The following is a 26,085-nucleotide window of genomic DNA, read 5'->3' as shown; positions in this document are numbered from 1 at the left end:
GTTTTTGTGGTTCTGGATGACCCCGCGTGATTCCTACTACTTGACCTCCCCGACACGCCAGGATCTATCCTCTATCACGCATCTCTCCTCCAAATACTTTCCGTCAGTGAAAACACTGAAATAAAAGCTTAGATTAAGAAGACAGCATCTCAATTGTGTGTGGGGGGGGGGGGTCAGCTAGATTTGTTCTTGCTCATTTAAACTGCAAAGCAGACACATGACTAATGACTCCAGTAGTAGAAGATGCTGAAATTCTACATTCAGGAAGGGGAAAAAACACCTGCAACCAGTCTCTCTGGGAATAGCACCATTTCAAAATGCTCCTGGGGAAGGGAGGTGGGAGATGACTACGGCAGTGACTTCGAACCCCCACGCAGGACGGCTGCTGCGAGCAGTAATGTTTTGGAACAATACTTTGAATGCCGTAGCACGTTTCAAAACAAGGATTTATCACGCACCAGTTGCCATCAGAGAGAAGAGCAAGGATCATCACTGGAATGGAGCTGCTCTTGCCTGGCTTTCCCTTTTTAAAGGGCCAAGATGTCCTTTTCATTGAAAAGAAGGAACTTGCTACAGCCTCTTGGATGCACTCGGCTTTTTGAATGAGAAATGGCAGGTTCCAGCAGCTCTGTTTGAGGCCCCAGAAATCAGAGGTGGAAAAAAAGAAAATCATCGGGCTGATGTTTTGCCCACAGACAAGGGGCAAAAGCTGCGGGTGAGGATTTCTCTGCTTCCTTTTCCGAGCTCCTAAATCATCTGGGGTGGAAAGCCGCAGCGAGCACATAATTCCCTTCATTTGCACTGAAAACCCCAGGCTGGTTTTGAAATCTGGGTCTTCAGTTCAGTGCGAGGAAAAGCACAAAGCAAGGCCAGAGCCAAACCCATGGAGGGGAGCAGGCAAGCAGAGGCCTCTCCCGTAGCTTCCTGCTGCTCCCGACGCACAGGCCTGCAGCAGCCCCGTGGATGTACCCACCTGCCTGGGCACCGAGTGCAGGCCTGGCAGACCGTGCTTGTACCCCCGGGCCCAGGCAGGAGCAGCCTCAAGCCACCCCCTGTGCTTTGCTCAGCCTAGATTTAAACACAAGTCCTGGGGCATCTCCTAGATTTAAACACTAGTCCAGGCTAGGCTTTCTTCTCTCCGCTCCACCCTGCCCAACCCCTCATTGCTCTTTCTGCAGTGACACGCTGCCCGTGCAATCTCCTCACGCAGCTGCGGGGCAGGACGGGCCAGCGGGCAGCACCGAGCTGAGAGCCCAGGGCCCCGCCACAGTTCTGCTGCATCTCCTTGGCCGAATCCCGCGTGCACCTGGTACCCCCCACCTCTGCTCCATCCGTCTGGATGTAAAGCTTTTGAGGCGGGAGGCTCCCCCAGCCTGCAGGTGCACAACACCACGCACAGCGGGGCCCGACTGCTGCGGGAGTCTCCAGTGCTGCCCTAGTACAACCAGCAACACGCACACAGCGAGCGCCCTGAAGCGGTCTCCGACTGCTCCCGGCTGCCAGACCATCCACTCCTGTGCAAAGCGACCCGTGGGGAGGCCGTCATCTTCCTGGGGGTGCCCTGCCTCCCTGCTAGCACTTCCATGGGTCTCATTGCAGAGCACGCAGCCGCTGGTGTCAGCACCTCTCGCTTTCAAGTGGAGACTGACCGAGATAACGCCCGTGCACTGGTAACGTCCTGCTTAGCCCCGCCGCTGGCACGGACACCAACGTGGAGCGGGATAATGCGCAGTGGAAGCTCACCAGGAGAGGAGAGGAAAGATCTGGACTGGGGCTGGGGAAGCTCCCAAGTTTGTTTTTAAAAGGTGAATGATGCATCTCTGTGACCTCCGTTAAAACAGAGGCTTCCCGAAGCAGCTGCCAGGAGCGCAGAGAGATAAGCACCATGCAGTGAGATGAACAAGGGGAGGATGCTGTGTAGCTGATCAGGAGGTGGAGCGAGGGGTTTCACAAGCACACGGGGACAAGCCACGGCCACGGCAGGCTAGGAAGCGAACGAGCCTTCACCGACTGCCGATGGCCGTGGCCACGAGGCCACGGCAGTACATGCGAGACCCAGGCAGGGACATTAGTCAGCTGCGCCGGAGAGTCTAAGAGGGGTGCTGGGGGCTAAGCAAGGGCAGGCTCGCATCTGCAGGGAGTGGTGACGGAGGCTGCGGTTCAGGAAGCAAGGTTTGCCCGGGTCCTCTGGAAGGCGATGGAAACACCGGCAAGCTCCGGGGACCAAGCAGAGCAGCAGCGTCTGCGCAGGGGCCAGGCGGGGCTTGGAAAGCCAGGCAGGCAGGGGCAGAGCAAACGCGGGGGGAGCGAAGGGGCTCCAGCAACTTCAGTGCAGGCAAGGCTGGGAGCTGCTGTTGGCTGGCAGCCTCCAGCCCCCCTCCGCTCCACCCTGGACCTCAAGCCCAGGAATGTACCCGTGGGCCCCCCCGCCCCAACAGACCTCCTTGACAAGGCCGTGTCCCAAGGCCCGGACCCGCCGGGCAGGCCGGGGTCTCCCTGAGCAATGCAGGAGGCAGCAAGTGGCACCGTGCATCGAGGAGGCCAGCCTCAGGCCCCCCACCCCCATGCTCTGGCACTTGGTAGGAGCTGATTTATGGTGGTTATAAAAGAGGTCAGAGCTTGATTGGGTTTAATAGATCAATTAATTAAACTCAAACAAAACAAACATAATGAACATAAGAATTTACGACCTCTGTCACCAGTTCAGATGTGTCCCGTGCTGAGCAATGACAGGCCTGGCTCAGCCCATCCATCTCGCATCCTAACAAGGCGAGAGTGGCCACGTGCTACTCTCCTTTGGGGAACGAGGGACGGCAGCAAAGCATCTGCCCTCCCCCTCGCGCCAGCCCAGAGCAGGAGGGCCAGCAGCATCCACTCCGAGCACAGGGTCCACAGCACGCCCCGGGCAGGAAAGATGGTGTGGGGGGCGAGGAACCCGGGAGCCGGGCCATGCCCTTGACCGGGAGCCCTTGCAGCTCCATCACCAGCATCCCACCCTGCTGCAGCTTGATGCACGTAGCTGCCGTGCCGTGCCGCAGTGGTTCTCCAGGAGCTGCGGGCACACGAGAGGCTGGAGAGCATTTTGGTGAGATGCTTTCTGCAGCCAGGGGTGGGGGCCACTCGGCAGTTCCCACAAAGCCACGTTTTCAAGTCCCTCTCCCTTGACCCCTTGTTCTGCAAGACGCAGATTGTGCTTCCTACAAGTTTCACCCGCACACACACGCCATAGTCTCACTGTGCACCAGCGAGGAGATAGAGCCAGTTAATTATAGAATAATGAAGCCCCAATAGATTTCACAATGTGCGTCACTGAGCTGGATCGGTTCGGTTATGTCAGACAACCCGCTCCGTTGCATAAATACTAATAACAGCAAATGTTCACGATTAAGGTAACACGGAGGTCCCAACCCCGGCCAGGAACGAACGCGTTAAGAAAACACAAACCTGCGGCTCTCCTGAAGCACAGGCCCAGAGAGGCCCTGCAACAGCACATAGAGAGAGACACCAAAATGACCTGCTTTAACCATGCATGAAAAAAATCATCCCAGTCTATGATATAAATTCATGCTTGGTCACGCAGCCTGGGAGACCCAAGCAAATAGATTTAAATCATTGCTTTATTTTCCATCCAGCTTTTGGTGTTGATTTATACTGCCCAAACAAACAATTAAGGTCTTATCGCCATCACACAGCAGCATTAGCTGTAATTCATCATCTTTTACTCCTTCATTTTGCAGAGAGAGATATATATGTTTAAAGGGGAAACTCCGCCATCCACATCTTGCAGGAAATCACAAGGAGGTGCACCCTTGCCGGGCCGGTAAAGGAAGAGGCATTTGGTGACATCTGATACAACTGCAACCCCCATCGTTGCCAAGGAAATCTCTTACATCCAGAAACAGAAACACATATATGCTTTACTGCAGCTGGGGGGGGGGAATCAGCCAGATCTAAAAAAACATTAAGAGCACAGTTTTTAAAGCCAAAGATCCCAAGTGCAGCACAGCCTGTGGGGCTGGAGAGGAGCGCTGGTGCTGCGGACGAGAGCACCTAAGAGAAGGCGGAAAGCACAACCAGCCACGAGCCTGGCTGAGCCTCTGCACAGAAGGAGAGAAAACACTGATGCTGCAGGAGCTCCCAAGTTAACGGGAGTTCAGGAAGTCGCGGAGATGAGCAGGTGGAATCGGCAACACGGGCTTGCAGGCGGAGCAGGGGAGTGAGACCAACATCTTGTTCCTGTCAGGCTGCAGCCACCTGGAGCAGGCAAAGCCATCGCTGCGCCGCATCCCGGGCAGCGGGTGTAAAGGGCTCTCCACAAACAGAGCTGAGGCTCTAGCCACCCCGAAAGGGCTTTGCGCACATCCTGAATTCCCGCCACGTGCTGCCGTCTGCCTGCACTCGGCCCAGCCCCTCCTTGCCGGGTCACCTCCCCTTCTTGTTTCCCGGTGAGCAAATTGCAGCCAAAACTCCCCCTCGCACCTGGCTTGCGAGGCTCAAACACTCACAAGGCACATGTGCATACATGTTACCATTCGATCGTGCTCGGGCCAGGACGTGCGACGGATTATAAAATAGCCTGCCTCGGGTAGCTCTGCTAAGTACATGGAAGCAGGCCGAAAGGCAGAGTGACTTCACCTGGAGAAGTCAGTTATAATCTCCTGGAAACGAGCTCTTTGGAGCATCTTCTCGCTGTTACAGAATTGAAATGATGCGGGTGAACAAGGGGTAAGAGAGACCTGGGCACGGAGCCACGCTGAGACAGCCTGACAGGGGCTACTGTCGAGGGCGGTTATCTTTCGGTGTGTAATTACACAGCGTTTGTAAGCTCTTTGTGGCAGGGAACATGCCTTGCTTTCTAGGGTGTCACTCAAGCGTGCCAGGCTCTTTGAAAGGAGTTTCTATTTACACCCGGAGCGAGCAGGAGCAACAATGGCTCCAGAAGAAAGCCAAGGTGGCAAGACAAGCCTAGCAGAAGCGGGACGATGCCTCGCGGCAGGGCACGGGCACCCGACAAGGCACGTAATGGTCCAAGGATGGGCACGGCCCCTGCTCCCCAGCCGATCCCCGCTCTGAGAGGGAGCTGCTGCACGTCTGAGGGTTAGCGTCCTAATGACCACGACCCCTCCAGGCATGGCTATGGCAACAACATCCATAAATTCTTAAGAGACCGGCTCCGGCAAGAGGATCGATACCACGTTCCCACAAAGGCCTGCACCGGGTGGGAGGAAAGGGCTCGACGGGGCATCTGCTCTGCATTAGGGCGAGAGCCAGTCACAGCCCAGCACCAGGCAGGGAGCTCTGCACTCTTTCATCCCCCCTCGCTCCCCGCCTGGCCTGCACAGCACCGTGCACCAAAGCAGCACCCTGGCGTGAACATGGGCACTGCTTCACGCCCTGGTGCCTTGTTTCTTTACCGTATTGATCCACTGCGGAAGCCCCGTTTTTGGTAGGGGGGTGGCAGGGCAGGCCGCCAACAAGCCCCGATGCACGGAGCAGAGCGAGGTGGGAAGCCACGGCCCTAGGAGCCCTGCCCTGCACACTTGGAGTACAAGGAGCGCTGGGCACCCAGGTGCCCCAGGGCCACGCAGTCGCTGAGGCGTATGGATGCTGCCTGGACAGGCGGCTGTCCCCGAAGAGCCCTGGCGAAAGCCTGCCCTCCCCAAAAGCAGGGTCTGCGCAGGAGAGGGGCACCTGAGCCCGTTTTGAAAAAACGCCTTTTCTTCCTGCTCCCAAAAGGCGCCTTCACTGCAACAGCCGCTTCGCTGATGCCGACAACGCTGCCGGGAAGGCTCCTTGGAGCCAGGGAGGATTTCTGGGCAAATCCAGAGGAGTAAGGGGCACGCGCCCCGGCTCTGCCCGAGCCCTCGGTCTTCCACACGCAGGCGAATGCCAGCACCGTGAGGCTGTGAATCAGCCTCTCTCAGTCTCTCCCATTGGGGCTGCTCCGTTCTCTACCACAAATTAAATATTCATTGGGCCTGGGACAGCGAGGAGGACTGACACTATTGCCCAGTGGCCGGGGCGTTGCCTGGGGCAGAGGCCTGGCTCCTGCCTGCACTCCAGGACTGGACCTGGGTGTCCAGGCCCCTGACGAGTGCTGTAACCCCCGGGCTGGGGCTCGCCTGGGGCCCACGAACTCTCACGTGCTTTCATTCAGGAAGGTTCACCCCCAGTCCAGCCAAGCACGCTTTGCCACCTTGGGTGGCTCAGGGAAAGGGAAGGGGCTGCTGCCCTCGGGCCGCTTGGCGGACAGTGAAACGAGGGGCAGAGAAGCCGAGTGCCCAGTGCAATGTCAAGCCAGGAATCGGGGGGATTGAACGCCGACTTGCTGAGCCCCAGATGCCCCAAAGCATCAGGGAGCCGAGCCAGGCAAGGAAACGCTCACCCGGTCCCAGCCCTTGCCAGGGATGGCAACCCCGTCCCCTCGACAGGTAAGTGAACTGGGGAGGGAGGGGAAGCCTCCTGGTCCTGGCACCTGGTCCAGGCAGGCCTGAAGTTGGTTGCACCCAGCCCGTAGCTCGTCTCCTGCCCAGAAAGCGGCAACTCAGGCCGGCACCACCCTCCTCTGCCGACAGCCACGTCCCCAGCAGCTCCGTCCAGGCCCATTTCCAGGCGAGGTCCCTCGGCCCAGGCCGCTTCTCCACAGCTCCCCTCCTCGCTCTCTCAGCTTCTTGTCGGAGCGATGCCTGGCTCGGCACAACTCCGCTCCGCTCTACGCCATCATCCCTCCCAAATACTGCAGCCCTTGCTTCCTGCCAGGCACGTCCCCCACGCACTCATCGTTACATCCTTCACCCGGGGAACGGGCCGTCGATGCACAAGCATGGCCCCATGTCGGGACACAGCAAGCCAAGCTGACACCAGAGCACCGAGCGACGCCGCCAGCCTGCAGGCAACGTTCGCCCAACGCGCGTGAGCCCGGGGGTGCACGAGCAGGAGCGGGGCCTGGCGGAGGTGAAGCCCTGACTCGGTGGGAGTTGCCTGCTGGCAGCCTCGGCACCACGCGGTGACTGCCGGGGCCGTCCAGTGTCCAGGGCCTCAAATCAGGCAGCAAGAGAGGATCTGCTCCAATAAAAATCCACTCAACCGCCCCCTTGGAGATGGGTTAGAGGCTGCCATAGGACGACCCCAGCAGGGACACCGCGCCTGCCCCGGCTTGGAAAAGGCAGAGGGGCCTCAGGTCCACAGTGGGTCTGAGCGATTCAGAGAAATGCAGGTCACAAGAGGAAGAGTCGCTCGCTCGCTCTTGATGTGACAACGCTGGCCGGACACATGGGAACAGCCTGCCCGGTGCCTGCGCTGCAGGGGGGAGAGGGCCCAGGGCAGGACTGCTGGCACGAAGCACGGGCCCACGCGAGCTCTGGACAGCCTCACAGCGAGGGGCAGATGGCAGCGCGCTCGGGGCCTCCATCCAAGCTGGGCCTTGGCTCTGCACCCAGCCACAGCCGACCAGCTCCTTGCCCCAGGCAGGCTCCGGCTGCGTTCCCCTTTGGGAGCTTGTTCTCTTAAACAAGCCGCTGTTCCCTGTCCCCAGGGTCATTCCCTGCCTTCTGGCCCCTTGGGACCAGCTTTGCTCCAGAGGCCTCCAAACACCTCTAGGTAACGCCCCTTTCTAGGTCTGTCCACCACTTTAACCAAGGACAGGCCGGGGAAGGCCTGGGGGCAGGATGCCCCGAGTTCCTCCGGCAAGAGCCCGCAGCCCGGCTGCACAGGGGCTAGCCCAAGCATCACGGAGCCTGGGAGATGTGCCCACCCCACCACTTGCAATGCCCCTTGAAGCTCAGCCTGCTCCCCCAGGACCCTGCCATGGGCCCGTACCCAGAGCAGAGGGGAGACATTTCCCAGACACTCAGCACGCACAACCCTAGCCCCCTCCTGCCCTGGCCCCCGCCAGAGTCTGGGCAGGTAAAGGCCGCGGAGATAGGGACCAACTGCGGCGGGAGACTTGTGCCAATAACCCCCACGATCCTGGTTCATCACCCAGCAGCACAAAGGCATTCGGATCTGGCCTCTCCTCCCTGCCCTTATCCCAAGCGCATCCTGGCCGTCTCCAGCAAGAGCAAGCTCTCGTGTTGCAAGCCTGATCCGCTTGACCGAGCCCAGCACAGCCAGCACACGCGCCGCTCGCTCCAAAAATGGCACAGAGGAAGTGCCAGCACGTGGAGCGGACGGGGGCAGGACGCAGCACGTCGATTTGTTACGTGTCACCAGTAACAGGTGCAACTCGCAGGGGCGATTTATAATTTCAGAGCTGCTTTCAGGGGACAGAAAGCGGACGGGCAGGCCAGGCTCCAGAAAGGAATATTAAGCACTGCAGAAATACAAAGGTATTGCTCAAGAGAAAACACAACAAGGCTAAACCCAGCGTGGTGCAGCCTTCAAATGAAATGGAGATGAGATTCAAATGAATTGCTCGTTCTTAAGGGAATTTCAGGCTTTTTAAAAACATGGCGCAAAAACCTCCTTCCTGGCCAAGGGTTATAAAATGCCTTGCGGTCTGAGATCGCCCGCTCAGCTCGGCCTCCAGGACAGCCAGCACCGTGCTCTTCATCTCCGGTGAACCGGCAGCATGAGGGAGCCCATCTGACACCAGCACGGATGACAGGACCCTGCACCCCCCGCACTGGTGTGCAAGGGCCGTGGCAGCGATGCCAGCCCAGAGCTCCCTGCCTGCTCCCTCCTCCCGCTGCAGGGCAGCGGGTTCAGTACAAGAAGCATCCTAACAGCCCACAGCCCCGGGCGGCAAGAGGGCCGCGCAAACTGCGCCCTGGACCCGCCACACGCCCATGGGCCGTAGGACAGGGTCCAGGCTGGAACAGGAGCCCACACTGAGCCTGTGCCCAGGGCCCCCAAAAGGTGATACCCCCCATGCATGCCCACTGCTGTCATATGACAAGGCAAGCAATTGCGCCCTGGTCTGGTCCCATCCTCCCCAGGCGTACGGCTTCCCTCCTCCACCTGCCTGGCTGGCCCGGGCCCCTTCCTAGCTCCCTCGACCATTGCTGCCCCTGCGGTGCTCTGCACATGCCGAGGGAGCCCCAGGCCGATTCCTGGTCCTCACGGCCACAGCCGATGCTCCCGGCCTCTCCTACGACAGGCAGTGCAGGAAGAGACCGTGCTCCACGTCCGCGCTTCCTGGCCACATCCTCAGCTTAAAACGACACAAAGCTGAACTCTGCACCGAAATATCCCCTGTGATTTGGGCCCAGCTTTAGTCTCTCTGTTGTGTTCATCCCTGAGCTCAAACAAGCTTTCCAAGACGCCCCCCAAGCACCAACTCGAGACTGCTCTGCCACGAAGGAAGCCCTAGATGTTACTTTTTTCCGTCTGACCCTCAGGGGGAAAAGCAGGGTCCACTCGATGTTTCTGAGCACTGGGGTTTACCAAGACTTTGTGCTAAATCCATCCATACCCAGGCTGCCCAGGTCTCCGACACTTGTACCAGGGCCAGAAGCACCTTGACACCATGCACTGAGCTAAGGTCACGATATCCAAATGGTGCAGAGAGCCCGGGTCCTGCTGGGTGCAGGCCAGCTCATGGTGACTGCAAAGGGTTCAAGGATGGGGTGTCCGAGGGCTGAATGTGGGGCTGGCAGCACCCCGTGTCTGGGCTCACGCCCGCCCTGCCTGCACAACCTTTCAACACAGCCGGGCACAACGGCTACGTGACAACAACGCGAGGAGCCCACCGCTGGCATGACAGCTCCGCAGCTTTGTTCCCGGGCACACGGAGCCCGGAACGGCTGGCGCATTGGTAGAGCTGGTGCATGACTAAATCAAGAAGAACAATGAGATCTTTTTCCAGATTCGGCAAACATCAGTATCATAAAAAAAAATTAATTATATGCTTGAGCACATGCACCCGAGCAATGCCCTGTATTTTCTCCTAATTGTTCTCCGAGCCTTACAGAGCCACATTTAAATAAAAATGAAGCAGTTATTTAGACTGCAATTAAACATGGAGCCATTTATTTTTAACACAGGAATATCGTCAGCCAGAGCAGGGAGAACCGAGCACCGAGGACCACATGGATGCAGCCCTTGCCGGCCCGGCAGCACAACGGGCACGAGCAAAGGCCCCAAGACAGAGGCAGGAGATGTTGCTTGGAGTCGAGCCTGCGGTGCCCAGCCCTCATACCCAGAGGTGTTGGTGCCACGTGCCTCTGAGCACACACACACATGTATGGCCTTGCACTCTCCAACATGCTTGTGGACATCTGGGCGGGCACATCTGAACAGGCGAGAAATCCGGCGAGAGGGGCCGGGCAGCAGCGCAGGGGCCAGCAAGCGCCCGCACCGAGCGGCTCAGACCCCAGGACAGCTTGGCCGCGGCTGCTCCGTGGGGAGCCGGCCAGCAGCCAGCCCCCAGGGACTGCACCAGATGTAGGCACCGAGTCCACAGCAAAAGGGCTTCACTCGTCATCCGGTGCATCTTGGCTGTGCCTCAGCTGGCAGAGGTCACTTCCCCCAGAGCAAGCCTGTCCGCTGGCAGCCGTGCCAAGCAGCACGGCCCCGATCAACAGGCCATTGAGCTTCGGAGACATTGGTCCTACCTCAGCTCAGCCCCACATCCTGGTGCTAAGTGCCACGGCCAGGGCCCCAACACCAGCATAGCCCAGCCCATCAGCAAGCAGCTGCCCGGGGGTCCCGGGTCCCTGCACGGACCTCACTGCCCCCTCCCCAGGCCCATCACACAACAGAGACCCTTCATGGGCCCCTTTGGGTGCCCCTCAGCTGGGGCGGGGGGGCAGTGGCCACGACAGCCCATCCTCCCTGACCATAAAGCTTCAGAGTCTCTGAGCCCGCAGCCCTTCGCATCTGTCTCCTCATGCAAAATGAAAGAGGCTTTGACAAACAGGAGATGAAATAAAGCAGGGGCTGTGTCGGGAAGCTGGCATCACCACTGCTGCCACCGCCACTGTCACCCCCACACAAAGAATGGCCACGATTGTTCCCGTGTCTCCAGGGAGGGGGTCGGTCCTGCACGCACCCCCCCTCCCACGACTGCCCGGCAGGGCACGGCTGTACCACTGCCAGCACACGTGCGCTGGCATGGGGGGAGCGACACGTGGCCTGACCAGGCCCATGTACGTGCAGAGACCGGGGCCACGGTCCTCTCCAGCCCGCTTTCCTGCAGGAGCGGCACGCAGCCCAGCAGCCGACCCAAGCTACGCGGGGCAGTTTGGACCCACGGCCCTCCTTATTCACACGGCAGGCCAGAGCACAGCAGGGCACTCACAGTGGGACCAGACGTGCGGAGGCCTCATTTCACTGGGTTAAAAACTCAGGCAGGAGGCGAGAGGGACTCAAGGTGCAAGACATGCTCATGGCAGGAGATGGAGGCTGGAGTCACACTCTCCCCTGGGACCTCTCAGGGGCCACATGCATTTTCAAGCCTCCCCCCAGCTGCTTCTATAGTTAGGGGCAAGCCCAGCGAGGAGGCCAATTTGCTACCACCACGTCGCCCCAGCACAGCAGGGCACAGTGCATTAGCCAGGCAGCCAGGAGGGGTTTGCTCCCAGCGGTGCTGGAGACCAAGCCTGGAGCCCAGCCCGTCTCCTCTTCTCCCGGACGCTTGCACCAGCACTAGCCAAGGGAGCGCATTTTACCTAACCTAACACCGCAGAACATTAGCCTGACAGCGGGGAGGAAGGGTGCATCATTTATGCAAATGCATTTAAATTATGCAAATGCCTCCGTCCTTGGGTCTCTCTGCTGTGTGCTGTCCCTATTATTTGTGCCGTGGCAATGCAGAGCCCCTGGAGAGGGAGGGCCTGGGGCCTGACGCTACGTAGGCAGCGCAGATCGGACTCCTCTGCCAGCACAACCATCTCGGGGTAACTCCACCCTGCCCAGGGGGAACCAGGACAGCTGCAGGAGACGCAGGGATGGGGCGGGGGTCTTTCCAAACTGGACAGTGCCCAGCACAGGCTGGCAACTCAGCCCTGCCATGCCCGAAGCAGGAAACAGCTGCATTTCAAGGGCAGCAGGAAGACGGAGGAGGCAGAGGCAGAGTCAAGCCCAAAACATAAGCAACAGCAGGGAAGCAACAGGGCATGCGACGCTGCAAAGCAGCTGTTCGAGGGTCTGCAAGCGGGGGAGCTTCCTTGTACCCCACGGCTTCGGGGTGGGGAGGAGTGTTTCGTCCCTCATGCTGGAGTGAAGTCTGCAGCAGTGGGTGCAGAGAAGGGGCCCGGGCGGGCCCAGGAGGGCACGGCCTGTGGGCCGCAGCAGGGCAGAGGTGTCTGTCCACGTGCCGAGCCCTGCAACGCTGCAGCCGCGCTGCCAGCAGGACCTGTGCCAGCCAGCACAGAGCGGGGAGGGCTGGGCACACCGGCTGCTGTCCCCACCTGCTACCACGTCGCCCATTCCTCACGTGGGCGCTGCCTGGGGCAGCCCCGAGACCTGGCGCTCCTGCAGCATGGGCAGCCACCGGCCCCAGGCTCCCTTGTCCTCTCCTCACCAAGCAAAAGCCAGGAAATGAATGGCAGGGACAGAAGCCAGGGCAGATTTAGGGACACTTCCTCAGTGACACAAGCCATTAAACATGCCCCTGCGAGGTGGGCCAGGCAGCAGGCAGGCAGATTTACAGCCCGCCCGGCTCCTGCCTTGGCTCCACACCGCAGCCATCCATCGCCGCTCTCTGTGCGCGCAGCTTGTCCGCTCCCTACAGCAGAACTATTTTTCTCCAGGCAGGAAAAGATTTATATTTGCAGGTGGAGGAGCTGCCGGCTCGGGAGCGGATCCTCGTCCACGCTGCCCAGCCTGGGGCCTGTCAGCCCAGCCCAGACACGTGCGCCAAAAGCAACACGAACCGCGCCGCGCAGCCTGACCAGGAGACGAAGACCCGCACCACAGCCTGCCAGACTCAGCTTTTCTGCCTCCATCGACTACCCCCGTCCCACGCGGTCTCAGACCTGACACCACCCCTCCACAGTCGTGGAGCTTGCACGCTGGGCCCAGCAAGGCCAGGAACAGCTTTGGTTCACGTTCCTCCAAGCCCGGGCTGGCTGCAGCCAACACCGTACTGCAAACACAGGGATTTGGGGCCAACACACAGACGTGGACGCTGTGCCCATGCTGCCTCTCACCGCCGTCTACAACAGAGGACGAGGACAGCCTGCTGCGCTCTGAAAGGTGACAGTCTAGAAACCCCTGCCGCTCCTGACCTTTATCAGCAAGGGGTTTGCTGCAAGGGACTCTGGCCATTTCATGCATGCCTCCTGGTTTTGTTTAAGAGCCGAGGCATTTCTAGCCCACCGTCCTGCAGCCACACGCTGCAGCAGGGTGCCACAGCAGGGGCACGCGCCAGCGAGGGGAAGTGTGCCCACAACAGCGCTGCGCGTGCCACGGTTGTGCACGGACCCCCACAGCCCCCTCTGCATCCCGTTGGCCCCGCCAGCCTCGGCTCTGGTTCGGCAGGTGCAGCTGGCACGGACGGAGCTCTTGTTCCTTGCTGCTCACATGCATTTTATTTACTGATTGCAGGCCTTTTTTGGGTGTGTGTACAGTTGCCTCCAACGTGACTCTGCATTATCAGGGCTATAATGAGTCCCTGTTAAAATGGATTTGATGGAATAATTATATTCCGAAAGAGAAAAAACCTGAAGGAAAGCGCTCTCCTCCAGAAAGGGCAGGATCATCAAACATGCATGCCACATTATTTGCAGTCACACCTTCTGCTGCATCTGCTCCTTTTAAAATATCTAACTCCAATCTGATCTGAATATATAAATCTGAATTATCACAGCAAAAGGAGATGTGCTCACACCTTTTTTTTTTTATCTGTTGCCATGGTGATTAGATAAAATTCACGCCAAGTCTCTGGGGAAGGATGGAATTATTTCAGACAGAATCTCACCCCACTCGGTGCGAACAGCGCCTACAGCTGCTTCCCTCCCTCGGTAACAGGTCTGGGCACATGGCTCGGGCTGGAGGGACGGACGGACGGGGAGAGGGGCACAGGGCACCTCTGCAGAGGGCAGCGGTAGAGAGGAGGGGGAGGCTGCACCCCGAGAGGCGGCAGCACCATGGAGCCTCCCCCTGCGATTCAAACACAGGCCAGCCCACCCCAGGGAGGTGCTAAAATGTTTAATTAAGAACCAATCAGCAGGAATGCATCCCAGCTGCCCTGCCTGTGCTCCAGGGAAGGCTTCACCTCCTTAGGAGGAGGGTGATCAAGGCAGGGGAAACTTGGCCCCACTCCTGCCCAGACTTCCCAAGGCAAGTCCACACGGGTACAACCCGTGCGCTGGCCTGGGCAGCCCGGGGGCCCTGCACCGCCAGTCAGTGCCAGCCCTGGGAGAGAAGTGGGGGCTTGCCCCGAGAACAGGCAAACGGGCAAGAAACGGTCTCCTACAGCAGCAGAGGAGATGCTCCATCCTGACCCGTTCCCAACAGACAAGGAGCACAGACTCCCGCTGCCCAGCTGCAGCCGCCATCCTCCCAGCCCTGCCGGGAAGCAGCAGCTGCCTGTGCCTGCTTCCGTCGTGGGCTGCTTCGTGGAGGCCAAGGCAACACGGCGCAGTCCTAAAGCGTGCAGAGGCGAGAGATCCCCGTGCATCTCTGTGCAATGCCTCGCTATCCCACCGTCTGCGACCATGCCAAGGAAAGCAGCCTGAGCTCCAGGACTGGTGCTTTTAAGAGGTCGTGAGTTTGAAAGGGAAACATATCCTAGCCGGAACAAGCAACACGGGCTCTCAAAGCCAGGCAGGTGCCCAAAGACAAGCATCCCATGCCTGGCTGACAACCACCCTGCGGCCCTCTGAAAAGGGAGGGGTTCCCCGGTGTTTGCTAGGCAGCCAGCCCCCACAGGTCCCCCTCGTGTCTGGGTGAACTTGGGGGGTCGGGCCAGAAAGCATGCACGAGCTCCAGCACTGGAGGCTGCGCCGTGACCACCTGGGAGGCGGCAGGTGATACAAATCCACTGCCCCTTGCACTGACCCCCAGGCAGCACCGGCTGCTTGCTGCAGGAGAGGCAACAGGAGCTAGCAGGACTGCAGCCTGGGCTAACCCCCCTCTGCCTTCATGAAAAGATAAATACATCAGAGAGGGAACAGCTGGTAGGCATCTCTGCCCCTTATCACCGTCCCAGCCCAAGGAGGATAAACACACAAACAAGTCTCGCCTTTCACCTCCCCTCCCCTCCCCCGGCATTTATTCCACCCCAGCTTCCAGCTTTCTTCAGTAACACGAGACTGATGGCCCCGAAAAAGAGCCTATTGATGAGGAACAATAGTAAATTAACTGGGTCCTGGATAGTGTGTGCCTTGGATCGTCTTCCAGGGCGCCCCCTCTTCCAGTGGAGCAGGCAGTGGGGAGGGAGGATATCAGCACCACCTGCTTGCTCCGGGAGCTGTGCTATAATGCAAATGCTCGGCCCATTTCTAATGCAGCCGAATATAAAGGGACCTGCTGAGGGAACATTAGACCCATAAATACTAGTGGTGTTTTTAATTTTCAGTAGCCTCACGCTGCGTCTCTAGACTCATTACGTTTAGAGATGGATTAAAATGGAATTTTTATATAGTTACATTTACTCCTAAAATATGAGAGAGAAAACACAACGTGTGACAGATGTTCCAAGGTGCAGCAGAGGAAGTACTAAGAGCTCACTTCAGACGGATAAGTGGGCACGTTTAACCACTAACACGCCAGCCCCGTTTCATTTCCTACTTCGCTGCCAGCACAGCATCCAGGGCAGTTTAAAAGACAAACCCAGCACTGGAGCGGGCGAAGCAAAAGAGGAGCGCTCAGACCAAACTAAACCAATACGCGAGGCGCTCCTGGGCCAAGTTGGTTCACAGGGACCAAAAGAAGATTTGGATGGAAAATAAAGCTCACACTCCATTTCTGACGGGATCACGCTCCGAGTGCGACTGTGCAGTCGTTTAGTGAGCACAGAACGTCTATGGCCCCGCAGTCCCCAGACAATAAACTTCTACAACAAAGCACTTTTCACTAAAATGCATCTTTCTTAGTTGAAAAAAAACATGACTCTGGAGTCACTTCCCAGCCTCTATCAAGCTCACAAAGTAAGTGTGTGATCACTGGGAGGCGTCAACCGGTGACTCAGCTGCAAACTTTGCCCGTCCATTAATTCCTTTTCATTTTAAATCAGATTTCTCCCTAAGCCATGTCTGCAGGTCCTGGATCACCTGCCAGACAGGAGCAGGGCAGGTGTTGGAGACCCCAACCAGCTCAGGAGCCCTCGCCACAGCCATCACGGCAAACCTACAGCTGCACACCTTCCCGCTGGGATGGAGCTAACCCACAGGAGCCCGTCACACCAGCCAGACCTCTTCCCATCTCATCACTCGGCTGCCCAGAGCAACAGGATGCGACACAACAAGAGGTGATGGACACACACACGCTGAAGATGCTCTCCCTTTAGTCAAACCAGCATTTGGAGAGGCCGTCACCCCAGCCGAGAGCAGGAAGCCTCTGCCTTCAATCAAAAGCACGACACGGTAGAGTCTGGGCCGAAGCCCGGGACCCAGAGGGCTACGCCTGAGCTGTCTGAACATCCCTGTGACCCCCGGCAGTCTGAGCACACCCCGCCCCCCAGATGCACCTAGTGATTTTGGACGCCCACTGTAACATAGGGGGGAGGGAAGCTCATGGCTGCAGACAAGGGGGAAAGCAACTGCTGACAAAGACAGGCCTTCCTGGGAGTCTCCGATGGGCTCCCAAAGGCTCCGGCAACTTGGAAATCTCTGCCATAAACACACACATCAGTAGGGCCGTGATGTATTTGACCCACTTTAGCATGAATATCTGCACACGCCGGTTTTGCAGTTGCTATGGCTGTTTAAATTAAGTTCCATTTGGTGCAGTACTTATCGCAAAGACAATGCACTGCTATTGAAATTGAAATTTCTATGCCGTGATAACTAGAGCACAGCAACTCAAAAGCAGCTTCTGTGGCTTAGGCAGAGACTTTGGGCCAAGTAAAAAGGAGGATGATGATCCATTTGAAAAGAAATGAATCCAAGACCTGAATTTGGTTTCCTGGACTCGTCTGTATTCTCCCATCTGGAGCCAGCTCCATTTTCTTTCTTTTTTTTTTTTTCAAAGCAACCTACTGAGGTGGTCCTCAAAGCAGATCTGTCACGGGAGTTTCTCCCCCTCTTCCTACAGGAGAAAAGAGAAAGACCCTGGCAGCACTCCCCTCGGCTGCAATTCAAATAAATAAGTAAGGATCCAGATTCACTGACAGCAACGGAGTCCAAAATCACAGCCTTGGTATGAATGCAATCTCACGCCCAGCCCACGGCTCGGGGAGCACGGGAGCTCTATTCGGAATAAGCGCTACTCCGCGAGCGGTGCTGCATGTTTGCTACGAGGTTGAAGACTAAAGGCAAGATTGATTTTGATGTGAGCACCAGCAAAGCAAATGGGTTTTTGAAAACCCTGTAATTTCTCTGCAACCCTTGACTTCACTAAACACACATTTTTAGACGACAGCACAGTTAGGTAGGCATTAAACAAAAAATGAGGTAGGCTAATGATGATTTATGTGCAGGATAACCTTCTATAAAGAATTTATCTTTGATTTCAGGGTAAGTTACAGTGTTGCCAAGTTAAGCAAATAACGCAGCTCCCCACTAAAAAGAAGGAGCCATTGCAGAGGTGTGATACAGATATAAAGCAGTTGTTTGCAATTGTTTTAGAGTCTCTTCTGAAACGCACCCAGTGGGTGCTCCTGGAAAGATATGCTTGTCAAGACGAGATGGAAAGCACCAGGCAGAGGCACCCATCGCAAATGGAACAGTTTGTGCTGTTAAGATGAACGGTAATAAAAAAGCAGCTTGCTGTGAAACACGCATCGCCAGCCTCCCGCTCTGCCCACTGCATCCGATTAAAATGGTTCGCCATGTCCATAAAAGGCAAGCATCGAACCCAAACCGGCGTGTGAAGGGGCACCGTCTTCCAAAGCAAAACTCCTTGCAAACACCCACGGCACCACCTGGCCCCTCTCCCACCACCTCGCTCCCCATCACACCCACCTGCCTGGTGCTGCCCCGGGACCGCTGTGCTCCAGCAGCGCAGGCCCTGCTCCAGGAGCGTCGCGACCCCAGGGCCTGGCACAGGTGAGCATGGGGACGACGAGCGTCCGCACCAGCAGCTCACCTCCGAGGGTGATGGCTCTGCCCCAGCCTGAGGCCCTGCTGGGTTGTGAGCTCAGAGCCCAAGCTAAGCCTGCATGGGGAGAGCCTCAACTGGTCCATCCAAAACCCCAAACCACCGCGCTTCAGGTTTGGCCGGAATAAAATTGCTTTCCAGTGGCTTGGGGGCGGCAGAAAATAAAAACACTGGGAAAGGCAGAGGCTTCCTAACACAGCCTTCACGGGACTGGGGGCAGGGAAAAGGTTTTTGTTGTAAAGGTTTTGGTGGACAGTCTTGGGGGAGTCTGAGCGCCCTGGGCACATGAGCCTGGCACCAGCCCTGGGCATAGGGACACGGGCACAAACGGACACAGTCACGACGTGCAAGGCAGGCGCCCACCCACGGCCTCTGTCAGCTGCTTGAAAACAAGCCATCTTTCCCGGGTCTCTTCTCCCCAGAGGATGGGGACAGGCGAGCCAGGAAGGGACAGACCTGGGGTCTGTTTGACATTGCAGGTCACAATGCAGATCTAGAGGCAGAAAAAGGCTTCGAGGTTTGGGGGTCAGCTTCGGTTCGTTTTAACGCTAGCACCAAGCGCAGGGAGAGCAGCGGACACCCCCTCCCCAGCCCTGCAGGAACTGGGACAATCACAGGCTCAGAGAGGTCAAGGCAAGACCCCGCTTGTAACTGTGCAAGCAGTTGTCTAACACCAGAGCAAATAAAAATGAGCTTCAGGCAAATGCTATATTTGTAATCCAACGGCAAATATGTTTGCTTGTGTTGACTCTGTGCAGTAACACAATTTATAGGTTCTGTCTTTAGGGTAATTATTGCTTTAGAATGTTAAAATTGTTCCACTCTAATTAGATCATCCTATTAAAAAACCCACCGCAACCAGCCTGGGTTGCAACCGAGCCAGCGCCAGCATGGGGAGGCTGCAAACTTTGCAGGGAAGAACCTACCCGGACTCTTCAGCAGAGCAACCTGAGGGCAGAACTGCTGCACGGACCCAAAGAGCCAGCAAAGCAGGTTGGCAGAGGGCATCGCCGCGCTGCCACCAGGCCCCGCACCAGGCCCGCTCTCCTGTACACGTCCTGGCCCAGGCCCCGGGAAAATGCGTGGCTGAGCAATAGAGACACTCACCACGTTTCCACCCCTACCATCCACCCTCTTCCACCCCTGCCCTTCTCCTGGGCACAGAGAAGGCCAACCCCACCTCTCACATCATAGGCTGGGTCTTTGCTAGTGGCTGGGGAGTATTTAATTGAAAGGAGGTTTCCCTTAAAGGCTCTTCTAAGCTCCATCCTACTAGTGAGGCCCTGAACGTTTCACAGTGCCAACGAGCATTTGCTGGGGAATCTGGAAGGCAGACCGGTGCCTACACAGAGGGGGTTACAGCAGGGGCTTTCTGCTGAGCACCTCAGCTGCATCAGGCCTCTGAGCGCCCATTGGCAACCCAGTCAGGATCCAGACCACTGCCAAGCCAGGCTGCAGCCCCCCTCTCCATCACAAACACGGCACCGTAAGACAAGCAGGCAGACGGGAGCAAATCAGCTGCGGGGCAAATCGCAGCCTGCCAGCGCCCGGCACACGTCTGCATGAGGACTGCCACGCTGCGCACCAGAACCATCTCCCAGGAACAGGCACCCAATAATGCAGAAGTGAGAAGCCCCAACCAGCCTCCCTGGGAAAGTGCAATTCGCTTTCATGTTTACGAAAAGCAGCTAAGGAAATGGTGGGAAAGAACCCAAACAGTTGGCGCGGAAGCCATTGTCCATATGGCAGCGCTGCGCGGGGCAGGCGCAGTTTGGGGGGAGCTGCACTGTGCACAGGGTGCTGCGCCGCCGTTAGAGGCAGCGCAGAAGCATTACGACCCACCAGGCAGCGTTTACAGGAAGCATCGCAGGGATTAATGCGCCGGTGCACAGCAGCCCTGCCAGGCAGCAGAAAGCCTGGGCAGGAAACACGAGTGCAACAGAGCTTCGCTCCATCGGGCTGCCGATGGTGCAGATCTCAGCTCGCTTGAACTAGCCATTTGCCACCAAAATCAATGTCCGTTCACACCAGCTGGGATCCCAGCACCGTCGACTGGTCTCCCTAGGTCCTGTCTGCACTAAAGGAGCTCCCTCGCACCGACTTATGTCCGCAGGTGCCACTCTCCAGAGCACATCAGCCGCCTGCACTGAAGCAGGGCGACACCAATGCGGCATCGAGCAGGAGACGCCCACAGCGAGGGGCACTGCCTCCGACACGCATCCCCGGTTCTGCGCGGTCGGCCCCGTAGGGCATCTCTTCAAACACCACGAGGCAGGCGGCAAGATCTTTGCCTGTGCTGACAGCAGGGCCATCAGTCTGAGAAACGCTGGGAATTTGCATGGTTTTTCTAACCAACAAAGCCCTCCTGGGCAAACCCGCCTCGGTGTGGACCGGCTCTGGCTCTCACTCCAGCACAGCTCAGGAGCCTCGCACTGAGCTTCCATGCAGGAGGAGAGTGCCGTATTTTGGCAATCAGGCCACAAACAGCACCTCCCATCCCCAAGATGTGGTGACAGCACCTCCGAGCTCTGGGCACCATCACAGAAGTGCCAAGTACTGAAGTGTTACGGGGTGCAGGTTGCAGCCGTGTTGGTCTAAGGACATGGGCAGACAATGTTCTTTGGGTGAATCTGTTATCCTTTATTAGACCAACTAAAGAGTTGGAGAACAATTTTTAAGCAAGCTTTTTTACTTTTCATTCCATCCAGGAAGAGCACACGTCAACCGCTGAAACTTCCTCAGCCTGACAAAGGGTTTTTGAACCCGAAAGCTTGCTTAAAAATTGTTCTCCAACTATCTAGTGGGTCTAATACAAGATATCAGATTCACCCAAAGCACCTTGGCTGCCTAGGTACTGAAGTGGAGGATTAGCAGCTGCACCCGCCCTGCCGACCGCAACAGGCACCATGCCCACAGCACGCAACCCCTGCCAGCCTCCCTCCGCATGTTCCCCCGCCTGCGGGCCAAGGGGCACGCGTGCTGCACCCAAGCGCCACACACTGGGCCTTGGGCCCTGCTGCGATCCGCACGGTGCCTCCTCGCTGCAAACCCAATGCAGGACATTCCCCCTCGTGGAAGCCTCCGACCAAGTGGCTGCAGCCTGCCCGTGCTGACGCGGGCTGAGCACCGCAGCTGAAGGGCTGCTGGGACGCAGAGACCTGTGCCTCCCTGTGACACTACCGCCCTGGACTGCCAGCCCCAACTGACCCATAGCCCAACGCAACGCACGGACCGGAGGCAAAATCCCATAAGTCTTCCTGGACCCCTCGGGGGCAGTATCAATGGCTGCACTCTGAGCTCACCCGCACGGGGCGGGCAGTCAGCCCTGCCATTGATACGGCACTGCGGAGAGCACTCAGAGGTCACCCCAGGACCCAGCGGGGCCACGCCAACCGCTCCCCTGTCAAGGAACCATCTTCTCCTTAATGCCCCATCATGATCCAAGGGCAGCTGCGAGCAACCTCCTGAGCGCACTGTCTGTGCATCAGGTGGCCACGGTCTGGGCATGGGGGAGTTTGTGTCCTAAGCTCCCAACCAGCCAGTGCCACTGGGACTGGATCTGGGGCTTTTGGTGCAGCCTAGTAGCCACACACTCGGGGTCACCTGGGGCTCAGCCCTGCCGCCCAGAGCCCACATTTCTGGAGGAGGCTTCCCCGTCCATCCATGGGGCACCCTGCACAGAGCCACACTGGGGAGGGGGTGCAATGTGCCCAAGCCCGGGGCTGTCAGGAGAAGGCTTCAGCTGGGGAGGGACACTCATGAGCCGACTCCAGTGCACACACGCTCCCCCCGGAGCAGCCACTGCCCACGGCCCACGACTGCCCGCAGCATGTCGTGTGCGACAGCACAACGCAGCCGGCAGCCTCGGCCTCCGTGCTGCTGCCCCGCAGGCAGGGAGGGAAGGAATCCTCTTTAACATTTCTCCGCTGCCCCCCAGACGGCAGCAGTGCCCAGGCACCACTGCCCAGACCCCAGACTCGGGAGCTGGCAAAATCGGAAGCATGTGGGAGCAGCCACGAAGCAGACCGGCATTACCACAACTCCATCTCGTGCCCCTACGAGTCCCAGAGCTCGCGGACCCGGCCCAGCCCACAAGACAGCAACCAGGGAACGACCGGGCACGCGAGTGAGCACAGTGTAAAACACGGCTCCCTCCCAACATTGACCTGCCCCAGAGACTCCACTCTGAACCAGTGCCACCAAGAAAGCCCCTTGCCCTTGGGGCAAGCATGCAGGAAAGAAATCCCAGACGTGCTGCTGAGAGAACAGTGTCTGCGCGCAGGCCTTGGCCAGGAGACACGAGGGCTCCCCCGCCGTCTCCTCTCTTACCTGGGATGATAGAAACGGTGTCTTTCTCCCAGGACACAACACTAACATATTCCTGCACTGAAGAAGGGATGAGGCACTTGAAAACAGCCACATTTCCACGCATCGACCTTTGATCCTCCACCCGAACGGTGTAAGGCTCCCTGAAAACTGCGGAGAGAAAAGCAGACAGTCAGGGAGAGCAACGCTGCAGCCCCCGCAGTGCAGGTGGGATGTTGAACATGGGCTCCAGAAAAGCACAGTGCCATTTGAGGCTCTGGTTTTTGATGAGTTCAGGAGTAGGATGAATCAAATGAGGGCATGGAGGGGTGCTTGCATGTGTCCGGGGATTCGCAGCACCTTTTCCTTGTGCACGGGGGAGCAGCACAGCTGGTCATCCCGAAGCCAGAGGCTGCCTCACACCACACCTTGCACCCACACTCGGCCAGCGCAGGGCAGGGAACACCTTGCAGCCAGCCAGAGCACACGTGGAGGGGGCAGCACCGCCCCATCACAGCCGGGGTCTGCGGGGCCAGCGAGGCACACTGCACTGCCCTGGGCGAAGAAGGCAGTCCTCCCCAAAGCCTGCCCCAACCCCCAGGGAGAGCAGCGGTGCTGCAGCAGGGTCCCACGCTCCAGCCAGTCTCTCCAAGGGCTTCTAGATAAGGCTGACTGGGAGCCTCGCAGGGTCGTGACTGCGAGCGGCTCTAGGGATGGAGCCCACCCTGCCCAGTGGGGAGAGTCACGACACCAGGCCAGGGCCAAGGGTGCTCGGCAGGTCTCGGGAGACGGGCAGCTCAGCAGGCCGAGCCTCCGAGGAGGGAGCACCTGCACGCGGGACCGCAGCTGCCCCTGCCAGGAGCCAGCAGTGTGGTGCAGCAGCGGGGGGCTGGACGTGGAGCTTGGAGCAGGCCCCTCGGCATGGAGAGGGCAGAGCATGGAGCGCCCAGCAGGTCCAGGCAGGGCCCGATCAGCCGCCCTTCTCCTGCCACAGGAGACAGGGCCATGATGCGCACAGCACCACGAGCCCCCCGGGCCCTCTCCATGGAGCGCTGAGAAGGTAGAAGCCCAATGAATCCGACACTGCAGCCATCAGCGGTACGGGGCCCGCTGCTGCTGCTGCTGCTGCTGCTGCTGCGAGGTCCCTGGACAGACACAGACACCCCGCAGTGTCTAAAGAGGCAGCGAGGACAAACCATGCATGTATGTGTCACCCCCCACCCCCACCCCAGGGGACACGGGTGTTGCTCTCACCCCCCATGGAAAAGAGGGCATTGCTTGGCTGCCTGCCATGGCCGCAAAGCCATAATGGAGCACTGGGCTGGGACCCAGGAGCTTCAGGTGCTAAACCTGGCTCTGCCACTGGCCTCTAGATGACCTTGGCCATGTCGCTTCGCCTCTCTGCTGCCTCAGGATGGGGACAGCAAAAGCATCCTGCTTTAGGGACGGTGCATGGGAAGAAGCCTACAAGGACTCGGCACGGCCCTGACAACAGCCGGACCACAGCCTGCAGGAGGGGGGCTCCCCCCAGACAGGCCCTGGCAAGCAGCAAGTCCAGCAGCCTGGCCCCCCAGCAAGCTCCCCTCCACCCCAGCTTTAATTTATAGCTCTCCTGATAATGCTGGTCAATAATTCACTGAGGGGGGTGGGAATCATGCCCATTATAATGAACTAAAATGAAAGCACCCTTCAGTCACTGCCGCTGGCTCCCAACACTAGCCCTGCTCTTAATAGGTCACCTAATGAAGCCATAAGCGGGCTATCAGCTCTCCCCCGCCGGGTCAATAATTTACTACAACGGCTCTGGCCCCCAGCACTCGGCTGTGCCTCCTCTTCTGTCCCGGGCCCAGCGAGGCGAGGGCTTGTCCTGCGCCTGCAAGGACCTGCCGGGGGGGCCGGGGATTCCCCGCAGGGCAGTCTGCTGGAGGTCTGGACATTGCCACCCAAGCGATTACAGCAATTAGCCTGTGGCACGAACAGCAAGTCCGGGGAAGGAGATCACGGCCACTGCTTCAAGGCTGAACCTGCCCAGAAGTCCCGAGCCTCCCCGCACCCACCTCTAGCCGGGGGCCCAGGGCATGGCTGGGAGCAGAGCGCTAGGCTGGCCGGGCTCAGTGTGACGGGCGAGCCCCTTTCCCTGCCCTAGCAGCATCTTTACTGGGGTGCTGCAGGACAGGTGCCCTGTAAAAGGAGCCAGCTATGGTCCTCGGGGGCGCTGGGTCTTCAGACAGCAGCCCTGGCCCCAGTCAGCTGGCGACGGGTGCGATAAGCAGGTCCGTGGCTTCAGGAGACGATCCACGAGCTGACCAGACAGGACCCTGCCATGCACGTGGGAACCTTCCCCTGGCATTCGCTGCCCCGCACCAGACAGTACCTGGAAGCGAAGCGGCATCGTGCTCACGGCAGCAGCGTGGCCACGACTTGCATCCCCCACTCCGCCAAGCTGCCTGGGAGCCTTGCCCCATCCTGCACTCAGCCACAAGCACCCCAGAGCATCGGTGCCCCAGGGCGAAACAGGCAGTCCGCAGCACTAGCTTACCGTGCCAGCCACGCCAGGCAAACACCGCCCCGAGAGGACCCGGTGCAGCCCCAAACAGGTGAATTATCTCTGCCATGAGGGAGGGCAGAGAACCCCAATGCCACCGCCATGCTCGCAGAGGAGCCCTACCTGCTTTAACGCGGATATTTGGACTCCTGATTTTGCCCGCAGAGTTCTCCGCGGTGCAGAAATAGTCGTTGTCATGGATAAAGCTATTGAAGGCTGATGGCGAGAAGGGGTAGAGCTGCAGAGTCCCGTTGGCATGGACATGCCGGATGTGCGGGACATCGTAGATGTCGTCCCCTGTGGCGAGGTACCAGCGGAGGACGGCGCTGGGGGACCCTGCGGCCGGGCAGGGGATCACCACCCCCACCGTGCTGGAGAAGGTAACCTGCTGCAGAGAGTCGTTCACAAAGTAGAGGCTGGTTCCAACATCGTCGGCGCGTGCTGCAGAGAGAGCAGAGCCAACAGCACCGGGTCAGTGCCAGCGCCGGGGCGCCCGCGCCCCCCGAGCCACCGCCCCCGCACACCTGCTTCGCAGCGGGACTTCAGGGAAAAGCAGCACGTGCCGCAGAAACGCGATGGCCGCCCACACAGCCCCTCCTGTCTACGCACGGCTCCGCTGGCCTCAGCGGGCAGCGCGGCGTGAGGGGCTCCCTAACCCCCATCCGCTCCCAGGGCCGGACCCCCAGAACGAGCCGCATGCCCAGGGCGGCCTTCGCCTGGGCTCCCCGCAAGTCAGCAAGCGCCCAGGCCTCCCCGAGGGCCCAGGCCGGACGGCACAGACCGGACCCTGCAGCCTCCTCGGGGAGCGCGGCCACGCAGCCGTTCCCCATCTCGGGGTCACCGGGAGCCGGCCACGCGGGACACAGCAGAGGCCCCGGGATCTGCAGGCCTGGCCACAGCCCCACACTCGAATGGCCACACCACATGCAAGGCCGCATGGCCGCCCTGCTCACCCATCTGCCCCGGCCCGCATCGCCCTGCCCTCGCCCCGGCACTGTCCCCCGGGCCGAGCGGGGAGGGCAGGTGGGCCCGGGCTCCCACGCCGACGCAGCACGGCCTGAGCTGCGCCCGAGGCCTGGTTATGCTCCGGA

The 26,085-nt window shown here is 58.9% G+C and overlaps 1 protein-coding gene across 1 annotated transcript in view; it reads right to left on the bottom strand.

Moving 5' to 3' along the window:
* Nucleotides 1–25,445, bottom strand: part of DSCAML1 (DS cell adhesion molecule like 1) — a gene marked incomplete at its 5' end in the record, with an annotated part of 193,076 nt that extends 167,631 nt beyond the window's left edge. The window contains 2 exons of the mRNA XM_019511756.1: nt 22,474–22,620; nt 25,118–25,445. Coding sequence (XP_019367301.1) covers nt 22,474–22,620; nt 25,118–25,445 — 475 coding nt within the window. The remainder of the gene's footprint in view (nt 1–22,473; nt 22,621–25,117) is intronic.
* Nucleotides 25,446–26,085: the final 640 nt, after the last annotated feature.

The sequence above is a fragment of the Gavialis gangeticus genome, unplaced genomic scaffold (genome assembly GCF_001723915.1).
Source record: "Gavialis gangeticus isolate Ggan-Ray unplaced genomic scaffold, GavGan_comp1, whole genome shotgun sequence".
Classification (NCBI taxonomy): Eukaryota; Metazoa; Chordata; order Crocodylia; family Gavialidae; genus Gavialis; species Gavialis gangeticus.
The sequence above is the reverse complement of the archived record's forward strand: the minus strand, read 5'-3'. Positions and strand labels throughout refer to the sequence as shown.